This window comes from Dicentrarchus labrax, unplaced genomic scaffold, assembly GCF_905237075.1.
Source record: "Dicentrarchus labrax unplaced genomic scaffold, dlabrax2021, whole genome shotgun sequence".
Lineage (NCBI taxonomy): Eukaryota > Metazoa > Chordata > Actinopteri > Moronidae > Dicentrarchus > Dicentrarchus labrax.
In genome coordinates this window covers 19,027,594-19,052,750 of record NW_026136721.1, presented here as the reverse complement: position 1 = coordinate 19,052,750, position 25,157 = coordinate 19,027,594, and the positions used below count along the sequence as shown (strand labels likewise).

The following is a 25,157-nucleotide window of genomic DNA, read 5'->3' as shown; positions in this document are numbered from 1 at the left end:
AAATGTGCTTCATCCACTTGTGACTCGTTGTTTGAAGTTCAGGGCCTTTTATATTAACAAAGCACCTCCGATCAAAATGCAGACCTGCAGCAGCAGCAGCAGCAGTTTCCTTTTCCTGTCTTATATCTTATATAATGAGTCACTCAATCTGCGGCCGCCTGAGTTTTATGTTTTTGTGTGTTTTTGTGCCACAGGCAGTGTGTGCAGCTGCCTCAGCTACGAGGTGTTTGGGCAGATGGGTGACCAGACCACACCAAAGAAACTGATCTAAAAGAAACTAAGTCCCATGTATAAAAGCCTTGTAGATTATCAGTCTATCCTAATTCTGTTAAGGATTTCTACCAGAGAGGAGTGCTGAGCCACACCCTTGTGTAACAACATTATGGAGCAATCTGAAATGGATGGGCAGGATGTGAGGGGGATTTAGTAGCTTTTTCAGCTCTATAGTGATAAAATGATGGATGGATGTTCTAAAAAGAAGGAGCCTGAAATGGTTTACTGACATACCAATATGTGCAAATATGTTTTAAACTTGTTTTTAAATAATACAATTGATACAATTCAAACTGCATAGTAAAATGAGTTTGAGCTGCGGGATTAGTGAAACTTTAGGGAGAGTTTGGGTTTCGCCCCCTCGCTCTGGCTCAGGGCCTCTCGCGGGCTGGAAAGGCTGACAGGCTGCTGATGAAACAGCTGCCAGAGTCCTGTAAAGAGCAGGGATGGAGAGGCAGAGCTTCGATTTGACTCACACACTCTTCATGAGGCACATTGAGAATGTGAGCGCTGACGAGTCAGTGGTTGATGATTTCTGGTAAACCTTCATTCCTCCCTTCACTCATTTCTTTTTGCCCCAAGGTTTTTCTTTTAAATGTCTCCATTCTTCCTCTCTGAGTTTTCCTTTTTTTGGGGGGAGAAAACAAAAGTTAATGTCAGATGTCTCGACCCATTCACTCTTTCTCTCTCTGTGAGTTGCAATAGTCTTTGTATGTCTTCTCCCTTTTCATTGATTTCTATTGTGGAGCTTGCAGCTGCAGCTCAACATTTAAAAAAAAAGCTCGCAGCTATTGTGGGCTTGTACCATAGGGAAGTGGACACTAATGCAGAAAATGAACATTTTAGAGAAACTTTCTTCATTCTGAAACAATCTGTTTTATTCAGGCAAACCCCGAACTATCTGAATTTTAGGAAACAGAAACCCCTTTGTGTGTGTGTGTGTGTGTGTGTGTGTGTGTGTGTGTGTGTGTGTGTGTGTGTGTGTGTGTGTGTGTGTGTGTGGTGTGTGTGTGTGTGTGTGTGTGTGTGTTTGTGGAGAGAAGAAAGAATATTAGCCTACTCATGCAACCTGGTGTCTCAAATTTCATTTTAAGCACAGAGAGTAAACATGGGGGTGGAAGAAAAGGGGCAAGGAGTGTATGTGGAGAGTGTCAGTGCTCTATTGGAGCTACAGCTCCTGAACTTTTCATGCCTACAACCCCAAATAGAGATTCTTGGGAATCCCTCTTTGATGATATTGCATTTCTCTTCCGGCTAATTTTGTCAGCTGGTACAGATTGAGAGAGAATCACACACGTGACCTATACAGCATGCAACAGCGGAAACACTGAAACCCGGGGGCGGATCTAGAGAAACACCCATTATTATTCATAGGGTAAGACTTTAAGAGGTGGCAGGAATATATGCTAATTTAATCACAAACAATCACACATATTATTATGTGATATTATATTTTTATTCAAAACATTACATTGCACATCAGTAAAGCAGTGATTAGAAATATCTAGAGGTGGCATTAAAAATCAATAAATTAAAAACTGCAGGCATTTTTAAGGGATGGCAGCTGCCACCCCTCTAGATCTACCCCCGCTGAAACCTCACTGCACAGATAAAAAAAAGTCCACAAATTAAAATACTCCTGATCTTGTATGGTCATAGCAGCCAAGCAAAAACAATAAACTTTAACATAGTTACAAAGTAGGTGGAAAAAATAATGCAGCAAATACAAGCAGCCCCCCCCCCCCAAAAAAAACAAAAAAACCAAAACTACACTAACTATAAAACGCAAGGGCAATAAAATAATATTAAAAGTAGATGAAAATATAAAATGGCAAAAGCACATAATGCATAATGCCACACCCACATTTGAGATGTGCTCGTTGTTGAATATGACCGGTAGAACTGCAGGATCACATGCACGCAGACTAGTTAAACTGTTGTACTGTTATGTTGTCTTCTGGAGACTGACACAGAAAAAGGTTAAAGGGTCAAATCAGCTCCGGCTCTGACATTAAAAATGTATATGTTACAAAGTGAGGGGGGGTAGGAGTATGGAAGGAAAGGGCATAGAGGGTCAAACAACCGGATGTCTCTGCCTTTGCTGCTTCAAAGATTTATGTTTTAATTTTCTTTTAAACTTTTTTGTTTATCCCACTGGAATTAATAAACAAGCTACAATAAGCAAATATTATTATTATTATTATTATTATTATTATATAAAAACAATTAAATGAAGGTGCTCCTCTCTCTTTCCTCTCAACCCCTCCTCAGTTTGCGACCCCCCCCCCGACCTTCCTCCTCCTCGCGCCACAGAACAAGAGCTCGAGCTCTGGTTTGAATTTGACGTCACTACTGCTTTGCATAACCACCGGTCTCGCGCGTTTGATTGGACCGCTCGCGGGATTTAATCTGCATTTTCTTTTATGACCACCACGTTTCTCCGTCACTCCCCCCCCGCCCCCCCGCCCGCCCTCGGTCCATCTTTCATGAAGCCTGCCGCCGCCAGCCGCCGCTCAAACGTGGAGGGGAAGGACGCAGAGAGAGACGCTCGCAGCTGACTGCGCGGCTCCATTGTTAAGTGCTGTGAGATTTACGGCTCCGTCGACATATCGAGTTCATTTATTTCTTTTATATTTGACCTCAGTGCTGGACCGCGAGGGAGGACCGTTGGTTTCTCCAGGAGGCTTCCAGAACGGAGTCGGCGGTTGGAAGGTAACGTCTCCAGCGCGAGCGACATTATTTAACTTATGCTGCATCACCTTCTCGTTTCTTTGTATTATTTTTATTACCGTAAAGTACTGAAAAATGCTGCATCACGAAGGGAAGCTCGCCCTCTTTTTTATTTATTTATTTATTTTGTTCGTGTCTTTTTAAAAACGAGCCAAACGTGATTTTGTTTTGAAGCCGTCTGTTTGTGTCTGGATGTGATGATGAAGTGTGAGCGCTAGCATGGTACGAGACGATGGGGCGGTGGTTTTTAACGTTGTGTGTGTTGTTGTTGTTTTTTTTACTCTCACAACGCCGTGTATTTGGGTGTACAGTGCTACGAGACTCAGCTGGCACGGTCTTCGGTTGTATCAGGTTCAATTTATTGACTGGCCTCATGTGTTTCTCTCGGCATGCTGCCCCAGCGTACACCGCTATTGTTCTGTGAGGCTAAAGTGGGCCTTTCGCTAAACCTGGGAGAATTCAGCCTGTTTGTTCCCAGAGACAAATGCTATTATTAAAGCTCCACTTGAGGCTTGAAAAAACACACAGAAACTCCCCAAAACAATGGCTCCAAAAGTGAGGTCCTGGGACCACCTAGGGTCCATTGACAGGGGCCCTGAACAACACGAGGCACAGTGTAATGATATTAAGACACTGGTGGAAGGGGGGAATAAAATACACAAGTGTCTTGATTTGTGTTTGTATGAACTTCTGCTGATCTAATCTGGGTTTTCAGTTCATTTGGGGTCATGAGGATGTGTTGTCTTTTATCATTTGATATTTCTGCAGCATGTCATACATCACTGATATATTGTTGGATAATGAAGAAGCTAGCTTTGCACCTTGAATTATTTACCTCCACACCCACGTCCTTCAATGCCTTCTCAGTTGTTTCTCGCCCTAGATAACCAAGCATCATCTCTGTTTTCATATTTGCATCTCTGCACATGGAGTGATCTCATTCTTGACTTGGCACATCGACATGAGAAAAAGGAGGAGCACAGTGAGCTCAGAGGCAGACTATCGGCCGGCATCGTCTGCAGATCTCAGTGATAGAGGGATGCTGTTTTGGCTCAGAGTCTACATTACATAATCAGTTTGTTTAAGCCGTGTGGGTGTGGTGGGCAGGGTTCGGGCGTGGGAGCAGTGACACTCTCCTTGGCTTCAAAACGGTATTTGACATGCAGACACTCACTGCTGCCAAAGAGTGTGAGCTGTTACTGGGGAGTTTATTGTCACCGGGGTGTGAAACCAAGTGTGAATGACACACTTGCATGGTTGTTCTCTCCCTCACACCTTTCCTGTGCTTTTGGCTGAGCTCCAAGAGCGTATTGCAGGGTCACTGATGATGCAGTCTTGTTTAGCCTGAATTGAATTTGAAGGACTCACCTGTGTGTATTGTGTCCCTCTGTATCCCACAATCCAGCATGCACTTGTCAATAGTCTTAAAGTCTATAACTTGTATTTTTATTTTGTACACATCTAGCCTCTGAACTTTGGGCACAGCCTGTGTTTTGATTCTGCGCAGCCACATCCACTGTCCACACCTCTGTTTCCCTTTCCTCTTCCTGTAGGCCAAAGCAAACCAGAAGAGGAGCTTAAAATGGTTCTCTTGTTTCAGTGCATCCAATAACCTTGGGAGGGCTCAAGGGATTGGTTAAGGTGGAGGAATCTGCAAGCTTTATTCAAAGAAAGTGGTCATACGTATAGTACAGAAAATAAATTCCATGTCACACATCTTAAAGTTGAATATATTTAGTTTAATGTTTAATCAAGAGGTTTAATAATGAGATTGTGTTTACTAAATCAAAAAAATTTATTCATTTTGTTTCATCTGTTGGTGCAGCGTTGCTACAAGTTCAAGTTCATTGTATGTTGCCTCTTTCAGCTTTGGTATGTACTTCAAAATGCCTACTTTTATGACCCAGGCAGGTCTGTGGCGCCTAATGGTGTGGCTGCAGTTGTTGTTGTATATTTTAGGCATGGTGGTCTAAAAGAAATGCGGATGGTTGAAATTGTAACATTTGCAGTAGTGTGACTGTTTAAAATGGATACCACACACTGAGAAACTAATCAGACCTGCTGTGTGACAGAGTGAGTAAAATACCTGTTCTGTGTCTTCACTGAAATACCTTCGATTCCCTGAATACTTTCTGCTCCATTACTCAAAAGCTTCCTTTTTTAAGCTGATCTGTGTCAGATTTCAGCAACCTTAGCCAGCCAAAAGTTTATTTCCATCTGAGGCATGTGAACAAAAGCAAGTCATCTACTGTCTGTAGTGTCAGCTTCTCCCTGTCAAATGGTGTGATATACTGTTGGATTAATGCATCTTAGGGCTGATGATTTGTGCTATTTATTCAGCTTAGCGTTGGCTCATGTGCATCAGTGCAACAGCTGTGAGAGGTTATGATGGTTGTGGATGTCGTGGGTCAAGGGTTCAAATCTTTCTCCCCCACGATCCCACAGTGTGAGAACAGAATGTACGTACCAAATAACTCTCTGCCGTATCGACAGGCATCAGTCTTTTTGGTATTTTTATGGTCATTATAATGCAGATTTTAAAGCTAAACTCACATCTGAGAAGCAATAAAACAAATTTCTTTAAATTGTTTCAGCTCTAGTTTGGTTTTGTGAATCTCTGTCTAGCAGATATAGTGCTGAATTTTTTTATCTACAAGGGCTATCATTTGTACCACAAGGACGTTGGCACTTTTTAGCCTGTCCCTTGTATAAGAACTCGTTCGACAATCTGGACAGCTGACTGGAAAGAACAAGCACTGTACAGGGCAGGGCATTTGCATCTTCTTGGAAGTCAGCTGCTTTTACAGCCTGCAACCAGTGTCAGTCTCAGTCCCACACCCATAGAAATTAAATCCCTGCCTGCTTTCCTGCATCTGTTTAGGATGACATCTGGGGTTAAACTATATTTTATCATTCACCCTTAAAGTTTGTTGTGTATCTCCTGTGTTGCTCTTGGCTGTTCAGCTATGGGATGGTACGACAGTAGTGCTGTAACTCTCATCTCTGTGGTTTGGAGGCTGGCACTCTCCTGCCCATTAGGATAAAGTGGTGGACGCTGGCGCTGCATTTTTTTAGGCACTCAGTCTGTCTAGGACTGTGAAGCTGGGCTCAGTGCACTGTAATTATTGAAAGAGTAATTCAGCACTTTCATAGTCTGTAAGTTCACTTTGGTAGCCTTGAATCCCCTCCCCAAAGACAGATCTTGCTGGGTTGTGCGTGTTTTCAGTGGTAGACGTTGTGCACATTGTAAAAGAATTGCTGCTATATTTGCATTATACCTGTGTATGTAGCTAAACTAGTACATTTGATTAGACATTTGATATTGGATGATTATGATGCTGTCTTCACGTGTCCCTCTTTCCCATGTGTAGCAGCTGCCTCTGCTGAGGTAATGCTGTATATTTTGATCTATTTAGTTATCGATCCAAGGCTGTCTGAGGTGAATCAAAGTGCAGCTGCTATAAGGGTGTGTGTATGTTTGTGTTGAGCAGGCTGGGCATATCCTGTTATCATCCTTTGCTCTGCTTCTTTTTATGTGCATGAGAAAGTCAGTCCTGCGTGCTCTGTAATTGGTTTGTGTGTATGTTTCACACCGTTCAGGGGTGTGGCTGTGGGTTTGGATGGTTGTCAGTGAAGCAGGCAGGGGAGGTGTGGGATCACTGTCCATCTGGCCTCAGCTCACCCTGCCCAGTCAGAGGCCTGTAACTGATCTGGCCCTTGGGCTCTCAGCACTGTATTGACTATCTGCCTGCGTATCGCCGGTTGGCTAGTGTTCAGGAGAGTAGTCGATGGCTGGCTTTAAAATGACAAAACTGATGTCATCTGTCTTCTCTACAGCCAACCATCCTTCATTGAATTGCTTAATCTGTCTCTTTATGTTCAATTCCAATTACTAAAAATAATGAAAAGATGTGAATAAGAGGTAGTGTTTCTATTTTTCTCATGCAGGCACAGTCTTCTCCCGCCCCCTCCTTCCAATTTCACAAGCTATTTGTCAGTGGAAAGCAAGAAGAAATATGGAAAAAGTGGGAGATGACATGGGACAAAGGTCCCTGGGAGGGCACTGGTATTAGTGTTCTACGCCAGTATGCCTGGTCTAAATCTATTTTATAGCCATGGCTTCATTCTTCAACTCCATCCCTGCCTTTGTTTTCCATCCACGTCTAGCAATCCTTCTGCAGCCTTTTTTTTAAATTTATTTTTTTTTAACTAATTTCTCCTCTTATAAGTGATGTTAAACAGTTTTGACATTAATTAACTTTTGTGAACAAAACTATTAGCCATAGCATTGTTGGTATAAATTAAACATTTAACTGCCTTCACTGATCTAAAAGTGAGAGCAAGTGAGCAAAAGCAAGCATGACCTGAATCTGATGAATTATTTTTGTATTTACAGTATGTAATGTATGTAAGGGACTACAGCAGCAGATATAAGAGGAAAGTAAAGATAACCTGTGACAGACCGGCAGTCCTTTTTAAAGAATGTGAATCCAGTGCATCCATATGATATTAAAGGTCTACTGTATGAAAGAGCCATCATCCATTCCCTCTTTCACCCTGCAGCCTATTCAGTATCCCTGGGTACTTTTGGGTGAAGTTACCCATGCCAGCTGCTACTCCGTCCCGTTGCAGTAGTTAATCTACTGACAACCCACCCCCACTCCCTTCGGCATCATGTCTGTGGGGGTTACATGTTGCACAGTGCAGACAATGGGACTTGTCTGCCCACCCTCCCCCCTCATAGGACCCTAATGTTATACTCAGTTGCATGCAAACAATTAAGATGATCATGGTTGTTGTTGTTGTTGTTGTTTTTAACCAGATCTGATTACATGCACACAAATACAGTCTCAACACACTCAAACCTTCCCTTCCCAGTTGATGCTCCCACTCGAACGGACTCACCCCACTGTCTGCCTGTCCCGCTGGCAGCAAGGCCTGACTAGTGTTTTTTCCTTTTTTTTGAAAATCCTGCCAGGTTTTGAGCAGATTGTAACCCATTTCCCTGCAGTTTTTTAGACCTCTTTGCTGCCAGTAGCCGCTAGTCCATCCTGTCTGCCACTCCCTTAAAGGCTAACTGGCTTAGTCCACTTAACTTGCAGCCACGTTTAACCACCTGCTTCTAATGGCCTTATTGAGTAGCTTACAGTCACTTAACACATGTTAGTGTCCCGTATGAAATTGATTAGAATTAGCTTGCATGCTTAACGTCAAGACCAACCCCCTCCGTGATGAAAGTGATTTGTCTCAACAATCTTCTCAACAAAAGCTGCATGTTTAGTAAAACATGTTTAAATGCATTAATGGGGTAAATACTAAGGCTGCACAATATGGTAAAACAATCATATTGGGATTATTTGTGACAGATACTATGCCTGCGATATGATTCATGATTGACATTTTAGCAATCGCGATTTTTTTGGAAGATTTTTAGTGCAGGCAATCTCTGCAGCACTACAGTCATTATAATGCACACATTTTACATTTATCAACAAATTGCAGCTTCTTGCAATTTGGGTATTGCACTTGGCCATACTGAGATTTTGATTATATTGCAATTAATTGTGCAGCCCTAGTAAATATTTTTTTGCTCTCCGAAAAACAAAACGCACATCATCGATGGGATCTTGCAGACATGGACTTTTTTTTGTAGATTGTCAAACTGAAGATAATCAGTGTGACACAATGTTATTTAATGATACACATGCCTGTTTGATAGTGGTTTCTGGGCATATGGCTGTATCATTCATTCATTCATTCATTCATATCATTTTATAATATATAAAACAATATAATTCCTAATGTTGGGCTAGTAGATGGATCAGATCATATTTGTCCTAGGTTTCACTTTGATAAATTACTGCACAATAATGTAGGCGTTCATGACAAAGAGGTACGTTAGAAAGCTATTTGTAGAAAAGTTTATTCAGGACAAGAATTTGTCAATATGAATGCAGTCTTGGATGAAATACGGTGACGTAGGGCTTGTCAACACCTGCACAGTGTTGTTATTTGGACAGATGAAGAGAAGCCAGTCAGTTGGAAAAATCATTGAGGGTTGATAAGGTTCTTTGTCTACAGATAACGAGGTGCATGGAGTGCCATTCATCTTCTTGATAGTTTTCTGCAAGGGGCGAGGAGCCTCTGTAAGTAGACCTTTCACACACAGACACTTTTATATAAGAGCTCCACACACAGACATCAACAGAGACTGGCTGAAGGTGCCAATGAACAGCTTCAGTGGTGGTAAAGACCTGGTGGTGAGGCATTAAAAATGTTTTATAGAAAATTATACTACTAAGCTATAGGATGGTAATATATCAATAGTTTGTTTGTGGCTACACCAGCCATAGCTGCTCAAATTGTTTTATTGTATAATACAATATTGATATTTCTAATATAACATTTATTTTAGTATTTGACAAATGTTTTTGTATGTATAAAAAGCAGCCTTATGGAGTCATAACCCCTCCCCTCCATGAGGTGGTTCATTAGATGGGGGAAGGAAAGTGTTAAGCAGTGCAGTGGCTTGACTGCCATTAATGCGTCATCCACTATACAGGATGTGGACAACAGAAGTCGGAAACTGATAATTCATGTTTGATGCTTCCTTTTCTTTGGCATAATGCAGCCTAAACACATTATTACTGTTCTATCAAAACAAAGGCAAATAATCTGCAACATCAATTGAAAACAGGTGATAGTTGTGTGTTTCAGTAGATGTTTTTATTTTCATAATGCCAAGAGTTTTCTCATTCCTATTGTGTCTAGTATTTTGGCCAGTTGTTGTTCTTTATGGGGCTTTTCACCTTGTTTAATTTTTTTATTCCTTTTAGTTTGACAGATCTGTGTTGAATGGGTCAAACACCATAAAAGATGTATGCTAGGTCACTTGTAATGCAGATGCAAGGTGTAGTAAGCTCTTTTGTGAAATTATTTGAAAATATCATGATTGTTTAAGATGCTCTAAGGAACCAGGGCTTGTAGAAGCCTGCCCCTACCTTACTGTCCCTCCAAGAACATAAGCTTAAATTTGGGAAGAGCTGTTGTGTGAGCTTTACTAGATAAATGGGGTGTGTGCCTAGTCTGTAGTTTTGTTTTAGTGCAACATTGTTTGGGGACTGAGAAATAATTCTAGTTTCTCCTTACTCCCTCCTTCCTGAGTGTCCCACAAGGAATGGTGTTGTCTTGCTTGTGTGAGGTGGAGTAATTTTGAGTAAAAAGTTCTGGACAGCTGAAAACTGCACTGTTATGTTTTAAACACTTGTTGAAAAGAAGAGATTGTCCCTGATGTGGGATACCACACATGTTGGAGATGGTCTGATCACATCACTCCAGAGGCAGTATTCAAAACCAGACCAAGAAATCCATTCTGAATTGATTAATCCTCTTGGATGAGTTATAAAAACATCTTCCTTACCAAGTGGCAGGTTCATTTGCCCTTTGTCTTATTACTTCCAGACAATCTATGACCTGGACCACAGAGAATTTTTATAGATTAAAGGACTTTCCATTTGAATATGTCTGTACTCTTCATAGCCAGTGGGACACTGCCAAAAGTCAATAATCCAATGACTGTCTTGACCAGACATGGCTAGTTGCTGACAAGCTATATCATCCTTCATTGACCTGATATTTATTGGTTGTTTCTAACCTGGTGCAAGCTGTTTGTTGTTGACTAAGTTTGAGAAATGTAAAGAAAAACCAACATTAAGTTGCAGGGCCAGAGAGGGCCATCTGGTCTTGTAGTGAGGAGAGCAGATTTTAATCCCATTTGAGTAAAATCGGTGCAATAAAGTGAATGATTTTTGTAGCGATGCCCACTGAATGTGATGAGTATAGAGCACAAAGAACTGTCTTGTTTTAGTGTTTTCTGCTTTTAAAAATGCAATCCTCCTGTCCTCTAGGCTACTTTGAACTTGCAGGAGTGTGTACCTCCATTGTACAGCACAAGCCTGATTTCATTAATCCTTACTCAGGGTTCGTAGAAAGAAAGTTTGGAAAAGGCTTAATTTTACCTTTTTTATTATGTAACATTATGATTCCTTACTCAGATTGATCATGATTATCTAATGCTCTCGCAGGTGTCAAAACATACAACTAATATTAAAAGCTGGTAAAATGGAGTGACATTGATTGACATTGGTACGAAGGAATTATGTAAGCTGTAACATAATGTGATGATAAAGACTTGAAGAGTCTTCAGTTGTTTGGTTTAGATACCATGAAAATGCTTGAAACAAGTGTTTGAATTTTACTCTTTAAATGAATGCTGCTAACTGGATCTCTGGATCTCTAACTGGTGACTTCCAGTCACCAGTTAGTTTTGTGATACTGATCTAAGCTGGTGAACAAAGTCACTTATTCAAGAGAGGAAGAGGATAGGAACTAGAGGTGGGCGATATATATCGTTTGCGATAATATCGTCATTGTTGTTTTGACGATGTGCAAATTTCCATTATCGAGTATTTAAATTACTTCGACAAAAACAATGAAACGCCCGCGGAAACTCCTCACATCCATTAATACACGGTGCAGCAGCGCTCTCTACAGCATGGCAGGATTCAGTCACACCACTAGTGGGCCTACGTGATCACATGGCGTGATCACGTGACCTCTCGCTAGCATCCTCCTTGCAACAGTTTAGCAGCGCGTTGTGATGGTAGAGAGAAAATGCAAGCACCTCCAGTCCCTGAAGCTACCGGTACTTCAGATGATTTAGTGCCGAGACGTGGGTCCTATGGGCTTCAGCGTTCAGAGCACTAAGCGCCTTCAGCGGTAAAAAGATGTCAGCGGAGACGGGTTTTTTTTAGCGCAGCGCTCAGAGCGCTTCAAGTTGAAATCTGTTCAACTTTTAACACCGCTGGGCGCTCGGAAAATGAGTTTTTGAGCGCTCTCAGCGCTGTAAATGCGTTTGGTGGACACAAGTTCAGCTCAGACAATTCTAATCACATTTTAAAGGATATCGACTGATTATCGTTATCGCCAAAATCCCAAAAAATATTGAGATATTATTTTTTGCCCATATCGCCCACCCCTAATAGGAACATTGACCCTTTTCTTGGCCTTGTTTGACGCATAAACAAACACGGTGAGGAGGGTATTTCACAGAGTGAGAGAGAGCTGCAGTCTCTTGTGTGCAGAGATAGAGGCAACTATTCAGCAAAGTGCTCCGTAGAGCTGTATTTTCACAAACCTTTGGCACCTATGCACTCCGCCTCTCCTGTCAGCATGCTCTGAGACATATTTGTGTGTCCCAACAGCAGATAGAATTTCTCCTCTTTCTCTCTCCCTCTTTTGTAGACACATGCAGAGTGTGTGTGAACTTAACGCTCACTAGGTGATAGAGCAGAAACAGCACTACAACCTTGTATGGTCAGATGGAGCACATCTGAAAACAGCTGCCCATTTCTCTGAGTCAATTCACCTAACTACTTTTTAAGATTGTTTTCAGTTTCATCGGTCATTGAAGAGCAGTTCTGTACATTTTGCAGGTTTTTGTAGTGGTTGTAGTAGTGGGGATTGGAGTGAAAGTGGGCAGTTTTCCCTGCATCTGGTCTGTTCCTTTTTTAGGCCGAAGCTTGAGCTCAGTGTTAGGAAAACCCCCTTCCTTTCCCAAACAGGATTAAACCTCTTGTTTTGCTCGTCATTCCACTGCATACACTGACCACCCTCTTCCTCTTAGCTTTTTCATACTTGTCTCTCGGTAGTATGAACACACATACACAATACTGCCTGTGTTTCTTCCTGTGTACATGCCTGTCCCTCAGACTCACAGAGGAAAGTTAATGAACAAACAGAAGCACAGACTTCATATCTCATTTGTAAACATTGTCTTACTCCACTCTACTTGCACTGTCTGCTGAACACTCCCAGACCTGAAACCAGGGTCAAGTTCACCAGGCCAACTTTAGTTTGTGTTTAAATATCTAAAGGTGTGGTTCTAGGAAGACTATAGAGATGAATCAACTGTGCCTGTGGAATTGAAAGAATGCAGGAAGTGGTGGACTGCTAAATTCCAGCTTTCACTTTTCTTCTCTTTTTTTGTCTGCATGCGTGTAAATTCGTGTAAATTTGTGCAAATTACATTCATACACACTTTCATCCTACACACTTCTTTGCTCACTCACACACAGCTCTATCAGATGCATGTACATACTTCACACACATTCATTGGACACTCTGTGACCCTTTCACTCCCTATTCTGTCTCTCTCTCTCTCTCACACACACACACACACACACACACACACACACACACACACACACACACACACACACACACACACACACACACACACACACACACACACAGCCAGCTGTCACTGTGTAGTCCTGAGGAGTGTTGAGGAAGTCAGCAGAGCTGGAATGTTGATGGGTCGGATGTGCTCTTGATACCACTGCTGCTTTAGGCATTCACTTTCTACCATGAATCATCTTGGAGCAGATGCAGCATTGACATGAATCTTAAAGTAGAAACTCAACATCAGGCTACTGAAGTCACTAGTTTAATATGCTAACTAAGCCTGCAATCTGAGATTAAGTTTATCAGTTAAGTAGAATAAACCCATCAATCATTTGGTTTATTAATGTCACAATTGTTAATTATAAAAAAGTCACTGTCACCATATCTCAGAGCCTTAAGTAATGTCTCCTAATATCTTTTGTCTGACCAACAGTCTGAAACCAAACGATATTCAGTTAACTATATAATTAAGACAAGACAAAGAAAAGCTGTAAATCCAAGACATTTGAGAAGCTAGAAGAACAGATTATTTCTTATCTTGCTTGAATAATGACTAAAAGGACTGATCAATTAGAAAAATAGTTGGTGATCATTTTTCTGCTCTTATACAGATGGCACATGAGGGAAAATTAGACCTTGTGTAAATGTTTGCCTTTACTCACAGATCAGACTCGCAATGAATCAGTTTCACTCCTAATGTGCATTGTCTCTTTGCCATTTTATAATTGCTGGCAGCAGTCTGGGGTAAATCTACAGATGACAATAAGCCCCAGCATCAGTATCAACAGCCCCCCTCCACCACCTCCTCCAGCAGTCTGCACAATGCATTCCAAACCCCTGCCATGCTCTCAACACAGCTAAATCCCTCTCTGCTTGTATTAGACACAGTATTAAAAGTGACCCATTTCGTCAGGCACCACTTCTGATGTCTGCACATGTAGAGTGAGAGACTGTCTTGAGGCAGTTTAATTATATCTGTCGTACCCCATCTCTCAGAGGTCACGAATACGATTTAATGACACGCAAAGCCATATTTCTTTATTAGAAGAAGTGGATAAATACCACTGAGGCCACTGAGTTCTTTCTCTGTCTAGACAGACTCCCTCTCACAATCTTACAAAGTGACGGTTGCATTTACACACACACACACACACACACACACACACACACACACACACACACACACTTCTCCCATTTGGGCTAAACCTGTATTGCTGCAGCCTCTGTCGTGATCATCACAATACTTGCTACACATTGAAATTGTCACCAAAGGTATTGAGCTAGTTGTGATATTTAGAAGGCATCCTGAATGTGGTTTTAGATCTTCAGTGAAGTAGGATTTGTTATGCAAATGTGGAATGGCAGACAATAGAGGTTTTCTTGTACTTCATAAAAATGCATGAGGCTGTTCATCTTGACCTGGCGGACCATTTCAATAATTCTGCTGTTGTGTATATGTATTGTTGTGCAGTCATTTTTCTCAACACAAAATGTGGCGCTATTGACTTAACCACTTGAAGAATGCCCAAACTGTGTATAGCGTATTCTAATACGAAAACAGACACCAGCACTGCAGAGCAGTCGCGCTGTAATTTAGTAAAACATTACTTATCTGTGCTGTGCGTGTGTGGATGGGATTTTAATGATCCATTCGCTTCCTCTCTGTGCTGCGTCACATAGTGTCAGCTGGTTACAGATGATGCCTTTACGTGGCCAGAAGGGGGTTATCACATGAGGAATGTGATTTACTCTGCTATCTGTTAAGCTCCTGGCATTAGTGGCTGGACTGGCAAAACTATGGCAGGGCATGCAGGTCACAGTGCCAGTCCAGCTCCTTGTCTCCACTGCTCTTCTCGTTTGGATCAGCTCCTTCCTGTCTGAGGAGAGCCACCACCTTTTCTCAAAGAGCTAGTTTGACCTGATGTAATTAATACTTTCGTATGCAAACATGCCAACCCATTATTAAACTCAAGATGAATCTGTGAGAAGCCACCTGGCTAACCACTTCTCTAGACATCAGTGGTGTGAGAGAGAGAGAGAGAGAGAGAGAGAAAAAGACAGTTTTGTACTTAATTTTACAATTATAGATTTTTGTTGTATGGTTTGCAATTTGCTAATGGCTTAAAAACCTTGCCTTTCATATAAATGGAGTGGTGATGATGAATTGTATTTGCATATCACTGTCCCAAAGGCTCTAGTCTACACATTGGCTAGTTGAGCCTTACTTTAAGGTGTGATATTTTCCAAAAAGAAGGGACAATCCAAACATTGTATTGGTAGGCAGCTTACGCTCAACTACATGACCTTCCTTTCTGTGTAAGATCTGTAACCACAGAGACCAGAGGAGAACAAGAATGAGTAGAGAACGCAGCAGGAGAGAACTTTTGTAAGGCAACCACTGGGTCCAGCTTGTAACTTTTCCACGGCTGAACCAAAGGGTAGGGCTTAATAATTTTATAGAAGAGATAAGGGGGGTTTCAGTCGCTGTGTATACAGGTGTGGGTGTTAATGTTGTATGAGTCTTGTGTTTGGTGTAGTCAATGGTCAGCCTAAAACTGGAAAAACAAGTTATTCCCTATTGACAGCAAGTGGTTCATTTATTTATGCATTTGTCATTTTGATTGATGAAGCATTGTTGTTGCTCAGCTAACCTACAGTACATTGCTGCCAAAGAGCTAAGACTTAAAGAGACTTAACGTTTTTGATTCTGGCACAAAAAGTGAATGCAGTATCGTGTTACCTCAGATGTTAATGTGTAACTGGCAAGGAAACAAATGTTTCCTGACCTTTGGACAAGAACGAGTGCTGCTTCTCTGAAAGACTTAATTCTGTTGGAAATTTGTCAGTTGGAGTCAAATAGAGATGATTATCCACCCTAAAGGCAAAAGCTTGTAGTACTTGATTATTATTCTGCACTGTAAGGCTATATAAAGCCTCTGTAGTCTCGTGTCTGTGGAAACTTTTGCTCATTGGAACTTTTTTCCTAGATGGTTTTAGTAATCTGGCTTTAATGGTTTGCATATCATAAATCATCTATGACCATGAACACTTTTTTTATTATGTTTTTTTTTTAGGTGGGAGGTGCCAGTTCACCCCCATGGCACTGATATGGTGCCCTTGAAAAGTCCCCACTGTGGGAATAATAAAGTAAATCTTTTTGTTTGCACAGAAAGTGCAGTTTGCTCTTTTCTGAATTGCTAGCATAGTTTGTTCATTAATATTATTACTCCTGCCTTTCTTACCTTGTTCTAAATCTAACCTGTCAACTTATCTTTGTGTACCATTCCTCGTGTTCCTTAAACTCTTTTTTTAAATAAATCTTTTACTCTCCCTTTTGTTTCATTACTTTATCATATTCTTATATAGTTCTTGCTCTTTAGCCATCTCAACTTTTTTTTCATTTCCTCTTCAATCCATCTCTTGCACAGCCTGTTTCGTGGGCCATACAGAGCTTCTACTGGCTTGACCATATGTGTAACAATTTACTGGAAGCAGATCTATTAGCAGTGGCCGGGGGGGTGACCAAGGAGTACAGAAGAACAAGTGGCTGTAGAAAAAGGAGAGGAGTAATTGGGAAGGGGGTGGGGAGAAGCTTCTGTGGTCTGAAGGGGTGATGGGGGGGCGGGGTTGAATAAACCCACAACAGATCCGGGAAGAGCTCTGTCCATCCAGAGCAAGAGACTTGACTGAGTTCAAGACTTATATTAGACTCTATTCACATACATCCTCCACATCTTGCCCTTCTGCTTCTTTTTCTCTAAATTAATATAAAGTGTAAGAAGTTTTCCACTAGTGCTGTCAATAAAGGAATCTCCCAGCACAGAAATCTGTTAAGTGATCATAGAATGACAATTACCATCTGTATCTGCTTAACGGCGAGGAAGACAATGGCCAACAAATGGGCCGTTTGGAGCTTGTTTTCCACCTCCTCCCTCTCCTCCTCCTCTGTGGCCTGTGTGTCATGTCAAGAGATTGTGAAGCCTCTCTTGGCTTTCAGCACTCCAAACCACAGCCTTTTCCTTTTCAGTTTCAAGATGCTGGAAGCCATTTGGGGCATAGTCACAAGTCATTAGTTTTTTATATTTCTGCCCCATAAACTGTGCAGTTAAACCAATCCATGGTTCCTTTTTATTGTGGTATTTTATTACTGATTCCTAGGTTTATTTTGGTGCTGCAGGCCTTATGTTGCATTATCATTGTTAGATGGGCAGTCTGTGGAGGAGAGTAAACAGTTTTGAGAAAAGATTTGTTGGCATCTCCCACTGCTCACTTCCTCTTTTTCAGGCTCCCCCAAATTCCTTGTAGGCCCCTTACCATAAATGGCATTTCCTTTGGCTGACAGTGACATTTGTTTTCCATGACTTTGAGTAGTGCAGCATGTTGCAATCCTGCATCTAAGAGGAGGTGTGCAGTTAAATTATCGACATGCTTGTGACCCTTGTTTTGTTGTGCCTCTGCAGGACATTAAAGTGTGAGAGGAACTGGCCGTTGAAAAAAGTGTGAGCCCCTGAACCTTGAAAGCAACAGCAGTAACGCCAGCGTCCACACCTGAGGAGGAGGGAATGAAACCGGATGGGGTTACCATGGAAACCACGGAGCCCACTGAAGCTGCAGCAGTAGCAGAGCCCTCCTCATCACAGGAAGACACATTGGAGCAGGCCCCGTCGCAACCAGAGGAAGCTGCAAAGGATGCAGCACCCAGAGCTGCTCCTAAGGCCAATAGCAAGCCAGTAGCAGCAGACCCCAAAACCAAACCAAAAGCTACTGCAACTAAAACGCAGCCTACAGCTGCATCTGGAGGAGCCTCTGGATCCAACTCACGGCCAGGTACTGGCTCTCACCGCACGCTGAATGACGTTAAATCCTCTAACAATGCTTCTGCAGCTGCAGTCAAGAAAACGGCAACAACAAAATCAGCAGCGGGGGCCGTACCTAAAAGACCAATGGGTGTAGCAGCAGCAGTTTCTTCCACGGTTAAGAACCAAACTAGAGTGCCTGACAAGAAGCATATTGGAGCGGCCAGGACTACCTCTGTTGCTACTGCCACAGTTACAAATGGTACCAAACCAACAACAGTGAATGGCACTGCTAAGAAAAGACCAGGGGCTGAGACTGTTAATGTAGCTAGACCCAAAACTACAGGTAAGTCTGAATGAGATAAGTAAAACTGAATTGAATTTGAATATTTTCACAACATGGTTTCATTCCTACTTTTTAAAAACTTTTTTTTCTGTGCTGTCTAATTTTCTTCAATTCTTTTTAAGCTACTACCAGCAGACCAACAGCACCCACTGCCCCAAAACCCAGCACTTGGACCACAACAAAAGCTGGTGCTGCTGCCGTTTCAAAGACCACCAGGTATGCTTGCCTATCACAAACGCAGGGGATTAAATAATATAAACAGTCGATGATACTGTGTCCATAGAGCACTCAAACACAGACTTTTGAAGTTCTGGTTGGGAACCCCCTTTTATCTTACTGAAAGAAAAAAAAAAAACACCCTCTTTTTCTCAGTTTTGCATCATCTGTCATTCACACACATGCTCTCCCGCTCTGAGATCTGAACTTTGTAACCACCCTTAAAAACTAGATGAGAGAGTGACTTTGTTTATCTTGATGCCCTGAAAGAGAGCAGTGGAGAACGATGGCCATTGTGGTCTTTGGGTCGTTATTGAGTCAGATTTCACTTGAAGAGTGTGAGTCATGTTAGCAGAAATAACCTGAGACAGAGGGGCCTTAACAGAGGCAGTGATACTGAAGAACTACCGCTTTGTCCCAAACGGACCTCCTGGCAGAAACCAGCCCCACCCCCCGGGGCAGAGAGCTATTGAGTCAGATCATAATCCCTCTCATACTGAGCTGGTGGTTTGGATAGAGAGTGCGCTAGATGACTAAACTTGCTGAAAGAGCTGCTCTCCGATGATCATTTTGGATGTAAAATTTCATAGCTTGACCTGTTATTTACTACCTTTTCACCTGAAAGAAATTCTAAATATACTAGCTTTTATAATCTGGTGACAAACATAATTATCAGCTGGTAGCCATAGCATTAAGCACAAACTTGCTGAATTTGAAGTTGATTAATGTGATAGGCATTTGTATAAATGAAGTGATCTGTCTCTAAAGTTTATAGAGTCGTATCAATACACCAATCCAACATCTTTCCACGGGATGTAGTGCTCTGTTCTTACAGGCCTGTTTAGATCCTCTTTCCACTTGTCTTCCGTCTTAATGATCTCTTATTAAATAAAGAAATAATGCGCTGCGTCATTCTGTGTTAAGAAGCCGCACAAGGTCATTTCATTCTTTCTTTACTATAAGAAAAAAAGCCTATTTGTGAGTAAGCAATGCCTATTTTTATACTTCAACTCTTTCTATCATTGATAGAATTGTCATATTTTACAGGAGACAATGCTAGGACTGAAAAGAATAGATATTCACATTATTGTTTATTTTTGTTAATCTACAAAAAGTCAGGCATTGTACATTTTTTATTTAGGAATTTTCTATCAGGTTTCTTGAATCCAAGTTGACAGAATATATTTTTGAACAACAGGTTTGACAACAGGTTTTTGATGTTCTACAGTATAGTGTGTGACTGTATTTGACTGTACATGGAGAAGCTTGTCCTCTGAATTAATCAGATCTAACATTTCAAGTGTTTGTGTCTGATTTACAGTAGCACATCATCCTTATGTGACTGTCTTGTTCCCTAGAACGTGACATCAGACACTCGTCTCTCAGGCTTGAGACACCGAGAGAACTGCAGCAGGTCTCTGCCCATGTCACAGATAATGCATGTTGCATTTCGTGCCACCTTCGTGTGATGGCAAAGTCAGTGGCATGTCGAATCCTTTGTGTAGCGGTAGTGGTGTGCTTTTCAGTCAGTGTTGGTGTTCGTGCAGGCTCTCTGGCAGAGTCAGACATTAGCACCAAGAGACCTTCTTTCAGCTCAAGCGGTGACTTGCATTATTCATGGCACTGGGAATGATGGCACTAGCAATCTATAGCAACACATCCAACAGAATTTAGTGGTGTTAAAGCTTATGGCAAACTACCCTGTGAGATTATTTAGCTGCAAACAATGGCCGAGTAGTCTCTACCTTGTAATTTTGCAGTCACTTTCCTGTAATTCCAGCCCTGCCATATTGTTTTTTTCATATTACTAAGACAACAGAAGTCATTGTTGTTCACACTGCCACACACAAAAACACAGCAACCCCTTTTTATTTTTTTAAGTAAAGCATCTGCAGGTAAATCTTTCATGTAGACCTTAAACAGCACAGACAATAAGGACACTGTATGCAACATGCCACTGAAAGTGTAGAAGCACACACTGCCAATGGCCAGTAAGACCAGCCCCTCTCATGAAATATTAATGTTGATCGGCCCAAAGGGAAGAATGAAAACATTGGGTTTAAAAAAAAAAAAAAAAGTTTTACTTTTACCGGAGCTTCATGTTTGAAGGGCAAAAAAGATTTGGTGATTGCTTTCAGCGATAAGGTCTCGTAAACAGGATTTGTGCTTAGGGAAGGTGGGAATAAGATTTGATTGAAGGATATGATTGCAAAGGCTGGATCTGATCTGAATATTATTGTTGTCTACAGTAATGTGGTAGGATCTATTCAGCTGCATGTTATTTCTGTGTTATAATATGTAACTAAAACTCATGCGTGAGTAGACCCACAGTCCATCTGAATGACAGGAGGATGTCTCTGTCTCAGTGGTCAATGAGAAGCCTTTATAACTAGAGTATAAGCCAAATGTTTTAAAATCTGGCACCTGCTTTGCTTTGCTGTCCTCCAATGATGGGTTATGGTGTCCTTGCTCTGACTGAGCAATCAGTCTTTGTCCGCCCCACCCCCTCTTTCAATCTCTTCTCTTCCCCCTCGTCCCTTTTTTTTTTTTTTTTTTTTGCCGTCTGTGCATGTACAGTGCTGGGCATTTGGCCAGGATCTCCTAAAGCCCTCCTTACAGACCATCTTCCATCTAGTTGTCCCCATATTTCTAACTCATTCATCATTTAGCTGCATTACAGAGACCGTAAATTTCAGAGAGTAGTTGTGTAACATGAGAGAGACAGTGCTTATGCCTTCATGGTGCTGAACAATCTGTAAGATGATTAATATTCAAAAGGGTCACCGTTGGGACAGAATTGCTGGTGGATAGTACTTTCTCTCTCATTCTCTTTATTCATAAACTGAATGGCCTGTACTGGAAAATGTTATCAAAATTACAGCAAAACCATTGCAACACACTTTATTCTCACTTATCTTTTTTGTCTGTTTCTGTCCATGTCTCTTCTGTGTTGTGCCATTGGAGATAAAACTGTAATTTCTTCCTGACAGTCTTGGCAGGCGGCAGGATTACTGTCCTAACAGAAAAGGCCCATGGCATCTATCACAGTGACAGTGGGTGCCTAGGACCTAAGAGCCAACACTGTCTGTCATGCTATTGCTAGGCTACAACATTTCATCTAAACTCTCCGCTGACCTGATTCAGGCCTCTACTCTATTGTCAAGGAGATAACTGTAGGCCCACACAAACCCTAGGAATGTGTGCTCCTCTCGAGAAGCAGTAAAGCAGCTGGTTTTGGACAGCCTACAAGCCAAACAAGGTATTGTTAGGGTGCTCCATTTCCATTTGTTGTCTTGGAGGGGGGCCCTTGAAGTGATGAGGGGGGAAAAGCACGAGGGCAGAAGAATGTGTACTTGGAATGCATTTTATTTGTAGGATGAACTTGCTGTAACAGGGATAAAGTGTACCTCTGGGCCAAGCCCTCTCCTTTTTTCTTTGGATTGATTAAAACAGAATAATTTAATCCACAGCAGCGAGTATGCCAAGGGAGTCTAGCCTCCCAGTTGTGTTTTTTTAGAAGGGAACAAGAGGGAGTCTTGGATGAATGGATGGAGTGGGTGTGGCTCCAACAAACCCCCCTGGCTCATGTTTACTCTTTGGTTTTTGGCCAAACAGATGTTTCAGCTGCTCAGTATGTTAATACCATGGGTGTGTTTTTTGCATCTGTCATAAACATTTGTGAATATTGACTGTAGAGGAAGCCATAAAGTGTGTCAGTGACTTGTCCCTATTCTGACCTTTGCCGTTAAGACCTCGCGTTTGGTCATTAAAATCCTTTTAGATGGCTGTGGAGTGCCTCTCATCCTCCCTCTGGACTGTGATTTGTATTGATTTCAACCCTCTGTTGGCAGGAAATCTAATCCATACTAACACACCAACAACAGAACCACCAGCCACCACCCACAGACAGTGTGTGGAGTACAGGCATTAGTTGGGTCTATCTGTTCCTCTCTGTGCCGTCCCTCTGGATCAAACCATTAGGAGTTATGACTCATAAAACAACGTAGGGTGCAGTTGGGGGTTGTATTGTGCCTCTGACCTCCCCTTGCCCCTTTTTATTCCCTCTCCTTAACTCTTTTTATTTCTCTCTCTCTAATTTCATCCCTCAGACTCATCATTTTTCCCTTTTTAGAGAAAGTAATTCATTCAATTTTGTCTGCCTTGAGTCTTGCTATAATTGAGTGGACCTGTCAATTCACATTTTGCTTGCATGCAGGATTAGATATGAAAACTGCCTCAATTAATGCATCCATTTCCTACCTTTGCCCCCATTCCACTATTGTTTTTCTGTTTTAAAAGTTCCTGTCCTGTGTATCTGTTTATTCTTCTGTTGTTCATTACCCAACATTGGCTCAGGGCAGATTTCATCTCAGTGTCTGACACACTTTCCAGTTTTTGGGCTGCAATTCACATTGTAACCCAAATCATCTGTCTGATAGCATCCCATTACAATATTCCCTACGAGTTCATGTCTGTGCAGTTGCTGTCTGATCTAGGGGAAACAAATGGTCATTGTAATGGTTATTGTAATGTGGGAGCGGCATCTGTGTGCAGGCATGCTACTATGCTGGAAGCCATCAATGTCGATGCATGTCCACATCATCTACCAACAAAGACACACAAAGTTCAAAAGAATACATAATGGAGGTTGTTGTAATTGGTTGTTGGATCACACAGTTCCTTTAGACAATTACATTTGATTATGCAGCTTTTGTTGTTGTGAAACTTGATCTGTTTTATTAGAAACAGATTTTAAACGCATTATTTACATTGCTGAGGTTTTGCATTGTTTTTGCACACCAGGGTTCAAGTGTTGAAAAGATGGCTAGTACTGTCTGCAACTGACGAGTCGTTCATTTAACCGATTGGACTTTTTGTTTTGTAGGTTAGCCAATATAGAAGTGTAGTGTAGTTGCAGCACAGGCAAATGTATTGTGTGGAGATTTCAGAGCCAAGTATAGCACAGCACAAGCAACATTCAGATTTTTATGTAGGTTACTGCTCCTCATATCCCTGTACTTTCAAGTCTGATGCACAAATATCACTGTACATTTCAGTCACCTCAATGCAAGTCACTTTGACTGATTGTCAAATGTAATCTTATAACAGGGTGTTGGCACATGGATATACTTAATATTTGCCTGCTTTAGTTGAGCTGCTCAGAGCAGGACTGTTTTTAGGAAAAGGCTTGCCTATTTGGCCTTCATGTCTCTCAGTAAGGCCATGAAATGCATAACTAAATATCCCAAATTAATCTTGTAGGGATAGTGCAGACAGAGTTGCTCTGGTGCTTTACTTGCATATTTCCACTCACTATGTGTTTATTCTCTTTTTAGTAAAGCAAAAGGGAGAATGTGGCCACATGATTTTCTTTTTTTTGACATGAAGGTAGGTTCAAATATGCTAAGTGAACCAATGTAATGTGAAGTTTCTGTAGCTGTAGTAGGTTGTAGTCCAGTATGCTTATGCTTAGGGGAGAGCACATGGTGAATCTATTGCTTGTCTAGGAGCGTAGCCTAATGGAAGAGCCTCTTCTCTTATACAGATAGGAGTTTTGGCTTGTTGCAGTTAGAGTGATGGAGTGGATTAGTGAAGTGTCACATAAGAACTCTTCCAGACTGAGAAGTAGACCAGGAGCTTAATACAGGATTGATTTTAAGCCGATGTTTTCTTCCCTCCTCCACTTCCTGTATGTGTTCTTAGCTATTATCTCCCCCTCTCCCTTTCTTCCTCTTTTTAACAATATTATTTCACTGTTACTGTTCATTGCCTCAGTTCCCATCTCCTTTACGTCTGCAATATGTTTTTTTTGTCATTCTTATTCTATTCAAGCTTTCCATTCCCCATCTATATTTTATTTTCTTCTGCCATCCTCCTCATTACACGCGGTTCCCGCCTCTTTGAATTGATTGGAGAATGAAGGAGGCATTACACTGTGGCAATAGATGGATGGATGTTGCTGTGTTAATGGGTTTACATTAGAACAGGGAATTCATTTTTGCATGTAGAGGGGGATTTTTGCCAACAAAGGGAGTGGACCACAAATATTAAGCTACTACAGCTTTTTTTTGTTTTAAATTTTTTTTTATTCTTAGGTATTTGTGTGTCACCTGAACATGTCTTTCTTTTACTGCCTCCAGACCTGCTACAGGTCCCTCAGCGTCTCGACCTGCAGCCACCACATCCAGGCCCACCACAGCTACAACCAAGCCCTCCATCACTGCAACTGCCAAACCTGCTGCTTCTAGAGTTACCACAGCATCCTCTTCTGGCAGGACCACAGCAGCACAGCCTCCCAAAACTGCTGCTGCTAAGAAAGGTTAGAAGTTGACCCTTGTCCTGAGGATGAGGAGATTCTCTTCTGGAGCATAACTGACGGCTTTGGTTTGAGATTTTGAAACTCGGTCTAAAATGTCTATCATGAAATGGCATGAAATTGTTGACTTTTGCCCCAGCAATATCTGTTATGTGTCAAAACATTTGTTTATGAACAATTTCAGATTTTAGCTGTGGCTAAGTTCATTGGAAACGCAAATCAGTATTAAATGTGA

The 25,157-nt window shown here is 41.6% G+C and overlaps 1 protein-coding gene across 2 annotated transcripts in view; it reads left to right on the top strand.

Moving 5' to 3' along the window:
- The first annotated feature begins 2,740 nt into the window (after positions 1-2,740).
- Positions 2,741-25,157, top strand: part of prr36a (proline rich 36a) — a 32,812-nt gene continuing 10,395 nt past the window's right edge. Inside the window, exons 1-4 of one of the 2 annotated variants that reach the window (XM_051384191.1) lie at positions 2,741-2,985; positions 17,709-18,390; positions 18,513-18,606; positions 24,747-24,925. In XM_051384191.1, the coding sequence (XP_051240151.1) occupies positions 17,811-18,390; positions 18,513-18,606; positions 24,747-24,925 (853 nt within the window). In that variant the 5' untranslated portion in view covers positions 2,741-2,985; positions 17,709-17,810. Of the gene's footprint in view, positions 2,986-15,587; positions 15,687-17,708; positions 18,391-18,512; positions 18,607-24,746; positions 24,926-25,157 lie in introns of those variants that run through there. The other variant, XM_051384192.1, reaches the window with a different exon arrangement.